Consider the following 10,441-nt stretch of genomic DNA (forward strand, 5'->3'; position numbering starts at 1 on the left):
AAAAAATACTAGAGATACAAACTATTTTACAAAAACTTTTATGCTGCATGTTGGAATATAAAAAGAAATATAAAGAAAACAAAGAAGGAAATAATTTTCTAAAACACACTTTTCATTCTTAAAGTTTGGAGTTATTTTTGTTTTTCAAATAATAAACTCATTTGATAATATTGTTCTATTAACGTTGTTTATATTTTTTAAAAATACGTGTAAGTAAAAAAGTATATAAAAATATGTATAATATTATTTAAACAGAGAAAACTTTTGTTTAAAATCCATTACCGAACAGCCCTAAAAAAGTTCGGGTTGCTTTGATGCATGCAACACGGCTAGCTCTTCCGAGTAATTCCCATCATTACAGTATATTCCTTAATTAGATTGTCCTAGTAACAGGATGACGGTTCCATCAGAGAGATGCCCATGTCCTATTAGTGTATTTTGTTTAAAATACATTACCAAATAGCCCCAAAAAAGTTTGGGTTGTTTTGATGCATGCAACGGCTAGCTCTTCCGAGTAATTCCCATCATTACAGTATCTTCCTTAGATTGTCCCAGTAACATGGATTACGGTTCCATCAGAGAGATGCCCATGTCTTAGAGGAGCGGGACACCTGTGGCTATCACTTTGCCTTGAACACACAAGATGTAAAAGTACTTTGTATATCCCTTCTAATCTTTGTCATGATTCTTTCCTTGTATCTTTTCTGTACTGTTGCTGACACTCTTTCCAGCCTATCAAGGCTGAGGCAGATGACCTTGTGTGGAGGCTCAACATGATCTGAAGCTAAAGGTAACAAAGTACTCGAAAGCAGCTCATGAGTTTGGCAATGGTGAATCTGGTGGTCCTCGATGATGACTCAAGATGGAGCAGCTACCTGAGGACAAATCTGTTTTTGTTTTTCATGCTTATTTATGTTCTTGTTTTATTTATTTCCGTTCACTTTTATTTTCAAACTTCAGTTATGTAAATTCTACCTTTTTCGGTCAAAAAAAAAAAAAAAAATCAGTTATGTAACTCTTTTTAATTATTTTCTTTGATTTACATGTTTAACAAAGTGATAGTTTTATTTGTACTGAGATTGAATGCTGTTTGTTTTTTGTGGGCATCTCCTCTTTTGGAGGGTATGATTCTGGAACCATCTTGAGCATTTTTTCATAATTTAGGGCTAAAATAGGCACCTAAAGAGAACTTTCTTGAATAGTTTACAGTTGAAAAAAGATTTTTTTTTTTTTTTTAAGGTAAAGTTTAAGAATAGAAAAACATTTTTAATAGTGTAAGATCTTCACGGGTTTAATGCATTTGAAGCACAGGACTCAAGCTAAATCCCATGCTTATTAAATGCATATGTATCATATATAAAATATTTTTTTTGTTGAGCTAGCTAACCCACTCTTCACATACACATTCATTTATAATTATTTTTTCTTTGTCCTCAAATATGATTTTTTTAACTACTTCCACAACAAATCTCCAATTTCAACATTTTCTTTCGGTCAAGGCTTAGAAGTTGAAGCCTGTGCCATATGATTATTTCCAATAGTTTAGAGGAATAATGGTTACTTTAATAATTTAGGGAGATTGAAGTTGACCCAATAATTAAGGTGGGAAAAATGTAATTAACTATTAGAAAATAACAATTCCCCATTACTGGACCCAAGCCAAGTCTTATTAGTTTTATCAAGGTATTTTAGGTGTTTAGGCCAATATTGATTTTTCAGCAAGTACAAGTAAAAAAAAAAAAAAAAGAGTTTATTGTACTTTTTCCCCTTAACTATTTGGTCAACTTCAATCCCACTGTACTATAAAATCAATCAATATCCCTTATGAATTATTAGAAAATAGCAAATACTCCATGTTGTTACCAATTTTCATTAACTTCATGAATTTAAAGGGATATAAAAAAAATTGTGTCAGATCTAAAAATAATCGTGCAGAATACTAGATATATCTTAGTTGAAAAATTAATCACATTGCGATTCTCTTCCCTAGGATTTCTCTTCTTCAAACTCTCTCTCTCAAAATTAAGGTTTAAGATTTGAACAATAATATATGCATAAGCATCACACATATTTACAAATCTATTACCCATAAATTCAAAGAAATTCCCTAGAACACTCGCTGTTTACATACCAAATCCACCATCAATAGAACCCCAAACCAACCAATACAAACCCCATTGTTGACAATGTGGTTGCTAGTACATCACAATTGTGATGTTCGTAGTGGCATGAAAGCTTCACACAAACACAGAGAGAGAGAGAGAGAGAGAGAGAGAGAGAGAGAGAGAGAGAGAGAGAGAGAGAGAGAGAGAGAGAGAGAGAGAGAGAGAGAGAGAGAGAGGACATCAATATATATTTATATATATAAATAGAGATTTCATGTGGGAATACATGAAGTTTTACCAAATGATGCATTATATGCAAAGATAATTGAAATATTCTCAAGTGCTACATCAGAGATAATAACAAATATTAAATTAAACTTTTTGTTTCATTTGGTTCAATATTTCAAGACTTTTCATCTCTTACACAAGTACACAAAACTCTTTGCATTTTAATTCACGATTTTCACCTCTGCATCTCTGCTCATTTATATATAAATACTTATAACTCTTCATGCTATCTCATGTCAAATACACGTAGACCAAAAACGATGTCATTTACCTTTAACCTTTTGACCACACATACCTAGTTTTAACATTGTTGTTTCATATAATCCTAATATGTATGAGTTGGCTACAACCAAGAATAGGAGGCTTGCATTTTATATTGAGTGACAACAGCAATTATGACCTTGATGTTAAAGTTGGACATTGTGGATTTGTGGGTTTTGTAAATGATATGATTGACTATGAGTGTTTGAGATGCGTATTTTATTTTAGAATTAAGGAAAAGAGAAATACATATTCTATATAAACTTTTATTCTATAATATTCCTCTAAAGTTATTTTTTTCTCATTATTTCAATTGAATAATAATAATAATAATGGATATGTGTATGCAATTTATAATTGTTGTTTTTATGATGAATTATTTTTACTAATAAAATTTTATAACAATTATGCTATAATACATATACAACATTTTTCAAAACCATCTTACATAAAATATTATAACATTATTGTGCATGGCACAGATAACTTATTAGTTTTAAACAATATAAAGGGAATCAAAAGATTCCATTACCCTTCATAGGTCTTAACATAAAACTGGACAATCATAAGCTATTTGTTTATGGACAAAATTTAGTATAAAATTGGTTGTATCCTTACTCAATATCTTTTTATTGGAGATAAATTTTGACAAATCCACCATAGAATTATATCTTCTTTTTATATCCTCCATGCTTGCAAAATTTATAGAAAATTAAAGATCAATAGTTATATCATCAATAAATTATTTAAATTGCAAGTTTTTGTAGTTTAAAATTATGTATAAAATATAAACTTATAAATCATATAGGAAATAATGTCCGATTGATATAAAATTTAACATGTGTATTAAAAGGTAAAGAACATACAATTCAACGGTTAGATTTTCAAAATATGTAATAATTTTATTTTATAGAATAATATTGTAACCTTAGGTTACAACTAATTTTATAATTAAAATTTTTTGTTTTGCTTATTTCCAAATTTCCAATAGTTCAGGAGAACGTGGATTGATTTTATAGTTTACGAAGATTGAAGTTGACCCAATAATTAAGGAGGGAAAAGTGCAATTAGTCAAAAAAAAAAAATAAAAAGAAAAAACAATAGTTAAGAAAAATTATTATAAAAAATATTATTTGGACTTATAGGTGCATATTAACTTCTATGGATAGAAACATATAAAAACAGTAGCAATCCTTATCTCGGGAAAAAAAAAAAATAGCGATAACCTGCCAAGAACCATTGTAGTTCTGTGTAGGACCCACAGCTAAATGCATACATTTTTTCGAAAATCAAATTTCTTTGGCATAATAAAATTTGCCTATTTTCTTTTACATTTCATCATGAATTTAATGAGTAAACCCACTATAAATATATGAAGCATCATTCACCTTGCTTTGTGCTGCCTAAAAATTATTAACATTTGTTGCATACTTTCTTGTGAATCAGAGGGTTGTAGTAGAGATTGGTTGATTGATTTATATTTAATTATAAAAATGGTCTTGTTAATAGGTGCTTTTAGGACAATTTTTAATAAATTATATTAAAAAAATTTTAATATTACTTTCATAGAAAATATAAAAAATTAATTACTATATCATTTTTCTATAAAATATTTTTACAAATAACTCCTAAACTAATACCCTCAAAGTATTCGTTAATGTTTTCTCTTATAAAAAAAAGAAAAAAAGAAAAAAGAAAAGAAAAAAGGAGAGCAGTTGTCCATCTCACAAGTCCAGGGCCTCAAGCAGTCCAGTTACAAGCACATGCCCAACTACCCAATTGTGAGTTAACATTTTTTTTTTTTTTTTGAGAAACCAATTGTGAGTTAACATGATATTACAGCCTACAGGATCAGCACCGATGATATGTTAGAAAGTGGAGACAGGGCATTTAATTTGCATCACCTTCTACTTCTATTTATTTTTATCAAAAAAATAGTACATTTTTATATTACACAATTACTTTTTAAAATCACTCATTAAATTGTCTATCTAATATTTTATACTATATTTTATTATCAATTTTTTTTTTTAAAAAAGTCATTAAATTATCTTAAAAAATATACTTGTATTTAAATAATAATTGTGTATATTTATACTGTTATTATAGCAACAATTTAATAAATTGATGTGCATGATTTTTTTAGTTAAATGAGTAAAATTTACCTTAAACTTACACTCAAAATTGTTTGTGCTGGTTATTTTTTTATTTTTTGTTTTTTGTTTTGTTCTCTCTCTATGAATTGGATATTTAGCAGATTACAGAAAGAGACGGCTTATATATATATATAAACACACACTTGCATTTGATTCTTACTTCCTGATAGTTTTGGCTTTATTTGCTCCTTCAGGTGTATACATATAATCATATTCTATTACTTTGAGCAGTTAGAGAGTTTAGGACTCTCAGCCACAACAGGGAGTGGGGACCAAAAATCAAACCTTCTTCACATGCTTCTTTGAGTATTTTAGTTGTTGATTTCGGAATTTGGGGAGTTCATAGTCACTTCAGTTGTGTTAGTTATTGTTAAATGTGTGCAGTTTTACATAAATCCCATGTTTATATTTGGAGAAAAACATTGAATCCTCAGCCTTTAAAATGTTGTTTATATTCTCATTATGAAGCTGGCTTTGGTTCTGGTACCTAGCCTTCTTGCTTCTCTTTGGACCTCTTCTTCCATTCAGAAGATTGGTGGGTTTTGCTTTGTTTCTCAACTTTTCTGGGATTCTCAGCCAATTCAGGGAATTGGGTATTGGCCAAAAAATAAATGTAGTGCAAGCAATTGGTGTTGGGAAAAATGTTAATTCTCACCCAGGAAGAGTTTACTGATAGGAAGTGGATTCTTACATGTATGAAGAGTGTGATCATATCAATTGTGCTGTTTTTGACTGCCTGTTTTGGTCTATTTTACTCTCCCTATGGTGGAGAGCAATTGCCTTTCAACGCTATATTGTTTGTTTGATGAATCTTGAGTTGGCATTTTGTTGAGTTGGATTTGACAGTAATGGGGTATCGAAAATGAAATCATGGGACTAGATTCGCATATCTGATTGTGGCGACTAAGGGTGATAGTCATAGGATGGTGAGGATTAGAGTCAGTGTATTGACCAAGATGCCAACATATTCTACATTTGGATCTTGAGGCACTGCCCTGAAAGATTCGAATTGTTGATTTCGGTGAAGTGAAGAATATGCGTGTTAATGATCAGTAATCTTCTTATTCAAACCTAATTAGGTTGGAATGCATACTAATTCTTTGAAGGCTATGCCATAGTTACCTAATGTTGCTTTCTTGATTGTTTTACTGGGTGGAAATTGTAAAATGCATGAACAGTGAAACTACCTAAAAAGATTTCCTTTTTAGTTAATCACATTTATAATGGGCTTGCAATACTTACCTGTGTTGTAGGAACCATAAGCAAATCAATTATCATGATCAAGGACTGGACTTATCAAAAGAAAATCTTACATTGCTTGTACCCATGTCATTCAAGATGTTTACAGTTAAGTATGATATAACCTTTTTAGTTCATTGAGCACAACAGTTCTGAAAATGCATTTATGCTAAAGTGACTAATAGAAAAATGGTCTGGTGAAAAATGCTAGTTACAATGCGATCTCCCACCTATTTTATTTGAGATTTCAGGCTTCAAGTAATATCTCTCTCTCTTTCTCTGTGTGTGTGTGTGTGTTGTGCATAGATGCACAGCAATGCTACTGCTAATGTTGGATCACAGCAAGGAGAAAATGCCTGAAGGCAGTTATCCCATAAAATGCCTGCTGGTTTGCTACAAAGTGCTATTAATTGATCTCATTTGGTTGTAGTCTTAGTGGCTGGGGATTGGTTAAAAATGGTACAACTTTATTTTCCATTTTCTGTGAGGAAATCTCCTTACTAGTTGGTTCCCATCGTTATAATTTTCCTCTAGCTAATAAATAAAATATTTGTTGCACTAAATCTGACAGCTTGTTGATTTAAATTTGGCATATTACTCTGGTTTATAATTTTCAAAAGGTGTTTTGCTTGTTCAACATGGCTAATGCTAACCCAGCCATTTGTTGACTAGTGTGTATAGGGATGGGATAGCCTCCCACAACCATCACTTACGTAATACACAAAATTCAACTCTCCAGGAGGTTTTTTTCACTGTTATTTGCAACAGTCCAGAATTCCACAACACTGCAAGTAGGCAGTAGCCATGATCTCCACAATATTGCTTGCGGCAATCCTCCAGAGCAGCATCCAATCTAGTCGTTGATGAAGGACCTTGACAAAATGGTTAAAAACAAAGTCCCATTTGCTCAAAAGTTGCAAAGGATGATCTTTCCTAGACAAGGTTGATAAAGAGCTTATAGGTGGCAGAAGCCGATCTGCACCTGGTGCATGAAGGACCATGCACTTTGTGTAACATTGATAGTGTTTGGACCAGGTCATGGTGCTAAAAGGATCAGGAGCTGCTTGACATGTGGTTTTTTTTTGAAGATTTTCATTGAAAAAGCAGTGTTCATGACAACGGTAGGAGTTGTATTACCCCAACTGTACATTGGTGTATTCACAGTTTATATGGCTGATGTAAACTGGTGGAACTCTGTTTTCTTAATATTTTATCATCCATTCAAGTTATAAACGTGATCAACTTAACAAAGAAATGAACATGATCCACTTTACAGCAAAGTCATGAAGTGCATGACTCTTTAAGTTTTGAAAAATCCAACTATTATATTGGACTTTCTCCTCCATTTTTTACCTTTTTGGTGGTCAAATAATATATTGATTAAGATGGTTGTTTCCCTAACAGTGTTTATTAGGACATTTTGGCAAATTGAAACTTGGTAGATATGTACAGTTGTTTAATAGTCCTTGATTAGTCTCTTTGAGCAGAGGTTAAATTCATGTATTTTTCAATAATCATCTCTGGTGAAAAATCAGTAAAATAGCCCTTCTCCACTTCCACCCCTTCTTCAGTTGCTAGCATCTCAACCTGGTTCTGGACCCTATCTGCACCAATTTGATTTGGCTCCAAGAGCATGCAGGCAATCTCGGTCGAATCCTCTCCATGAACCAAGCCTAATGTCTGCACTGTGGGAAGCCCACCTCCTCGAGCACTCACCATCCTTGCAATTCTTCGAGCCACTGAGAAATCTGTGGATAAGATGGGTATGTTGTACAATGCAACCCATGGACGTGCCCCAATCATTGTGATGCCTCTTGCTCGAGAGACCTCGGATGGACCTTCATCGGGCTTCTCCAAAAGCATATCAGGCATGGTCCATCCTGCCCATTGGTTGCCCATAAAGTTAGGCCGGTAATATCCAAGTTCACGTCTAATGGTGTCTAGAGCCTTGCTTGTTGGATGTGCTGCAGCATACAGAAACACTGGCACTGCAACAGCAAAAGAAAATGTTATCATCGAAATGACTAGTGCAAATACATTTCAAGTAAGAATAGTTTTAGGGACTATTTTCTAGAACGCTTTAGAAGGGTTCAACTGACCTTGGAATTGATTTGCAATGTCTGCTGCCACTGCCTTTGCAAGCCAAGCTGCTTCATCCAGTGATGCTCGAGCCAATGGATGGAAAAGAATGTCATCCACAACACCAAGCCGGGGGTGAGTCCCGGAGTGCAACTCAAGGTTAATGGCTCCAAATGCAGCCTCAACCATGGCTAGGACAACTTGTTGCAAGGGACTATAAATGGCACTCCCTGTGATATCTTGCACAACATATGATACAAGTGTGTACCGAACCCTATTATATGCTCGGTCCTCAAATTTGTTCACGATGACAGTTTCTGGGTTAAGCCTTGCAGCTTGTTCAATAGCATCAAGGGCACCACGGTTACGTGATTCAGAGATAAAGATCTTGCAGCATAGTAGCACAGATTGCTCTATGGTTTTCTTCTTATCCTTTTGCAAGAGAAGCCAACATTCAAGTAAAACAATTCAGGCTATTCAACTTCTTTTAATACTATGATATATGAATCTTTACTTATTATAAATGGCACTCCCTGTGATATCTTGCACAACATATGATACAAGTGTGTACCGAACCCTATTATATGCTCGGTCCTCAAATTTGTTCACGATGACAGTTTCTGGGTTAAGCCTTGCAGCTTGTTCAATAGCATCAAGGGCACCACGGTTACGTGATTCAGAGATAAAGATCTTGCAGCATAGTAGCACAGATTGCTCTATGGTTTTCTTCTTATCCTTTTGCAAGAGAAGCCAACATTCAAGTAAAACAATTCAGGCTATTCAACTTCTTTTAATACTATGATATATGAATCTTTACTTAGGACAAAATGAGGGTTATTTGCCTTCAACCAAAAAAAAAAAAAGTTTATTTCGTTGTCCTTTAGACCATACGTGATTAATATTTGTTAATTCTTAACAATGATACGACTAAATTCTAGTCTAATTGTTAATCTATCATACCCTTCCTTTATCCAGATTTAGATTTGACTATAAACAAAATATGTGAAATTAAAATCATACATTCTTGGAATTGGTTTTTTAAATTGATAAACAATATACGCATTTAGTGGGTCTTACCTAACAGGGGCGCTAGTTGAGGCAGAGTTAGTTGGCATATTTCAAGCCTTATTTCAATAGTCAAGGCCCACATTGTATTGTAGGACAAAGTAATAAAACATCTTATCCACTTTTCATTATTAGTGCCAATCCATTTCTTTTCCTCGTCATTGATTAGAAGTTATGTATGGGATTTAGGCACTCTTCAAGGCCAAATTCATCTATCTAGATAGATTGCACGTGCATCACATGTTCACATTTAGGTTCCACTACCACTAGTCAATGAACAAGTGTACGGTTGTTTTCTTCATATCAGAGAGGGTTTGTTAGTTGTTACTTATTCTTCTTCTTCTGCTTATTTTATTTAATGAATGAAGTCTTTCATATTACTGAGAACTGATATTTGCACATATAATATTGTAAGAGTTAAATACTGAAGATAGGCATAGCATAAAGCTTGATAATTTTAATAGATACTGGATAACAAGGTAAGAATACTGCATTGATGGACTTATTATTAAGCAATGCATAAAACTTTATCGAAGGATGAGTGTGCTTAGAATATGTTACTTTGAGGAAGTGCATTTATGAGTTTTGTCCACTCATCTTTAGTTATCCAAAGAAGGATAAGTGAACCTAAATTATAATATATCAATACAAAAATTTGGTTGAGATTCTTTTTTCTTTTTTGTCAAATTACATATATATAAAAAAAAAAAAAAATCAGAAAACTAATTTTCCTAGTACCACTCAAACTGCACATTAAATCCAAGGTTGAATGGTATGGATAAAATTGGCCAGAGCACCAAATTTAATCACTTCTCTTCCCTTTCCTATTTCATTTTTACCATGATTTAAAGGCAAATAACCAAAGGATGAGTGAAAATGTACAAAAATATTTTAACTTTGAAGGGCCCTTGTAGTGATATAGCACCTAGACAAAGAAGAAAAAAAAAAGAGAGAGAGGAAGAGTCCTTACCTTGCAACTTTGGTTGAAATCCATTCCTCGCCCCACTGCTCTGCTTAACCTTTTTTTGTTTTGTTTTTTGCTACCACCTACTTTGTATCACAAGAACTGAATGGGCAGGTGCTGTGAGACTGAGAATGCATATAAAAGGCATTGAGGTTGTGAGTCAGCATTGATAAAAACACCCATATAAGCCAATGTCTCACTGCTTTTCGTGTCAGTGCTCAATCATAATGAGAGCCACGTTTGCTGGAAACATGAATCACGTGGTGCTACTAAGCAGCATCATC

General features: G+C 33.1%; 1 protein-coding gene across 1 annotated transcript; it reads right to left on the reverse strand.

The window, feature by feature from the left end:
- Window positions 1-7,499: 7,499 nt before the first annotated feature.
- Window positions 7,500-10,187, reverse strand: LOC112024118 (uncharacterized). The gene is made up of 4 exons (XM_065777657.1): window positions 10,164-10,187; window positions 8,690-8,863; window positions 8,149-8,560; window positions 7,500-8,037 (listed from the first exon to the last, which is right to left on the reverse strand). The coding sequence occupies exons 1-4, from the start codon at window positions 10,185-10,187 to the stop codon at window positions 7,520-7,522; spliced, it is 1,128 nt and encodes a 375-aa protein (XP_065633729.1). The 3' UTR covers window positions 7,500-7,519.
- Between the last annotated feature and the right edge of the window lie 254 nt (window positions 10,188-10,441).

Source organism: Quercus suber, unplaced genomic scaffold (assembly GCF_002906115.3).
Source record: "Quercus suber isolate HL8 unplaced genomic scaffold, Cork oak 2.0 scaffold_161, whole genome shotgun sequence".
In the NCBI taxonomy this organism is placed as follows: Eukaryota; Viridiplantae; Streptophyta; class Magnoliopsida; order Fagales; family Fagaceae; genus Quercus; species Quercus suber.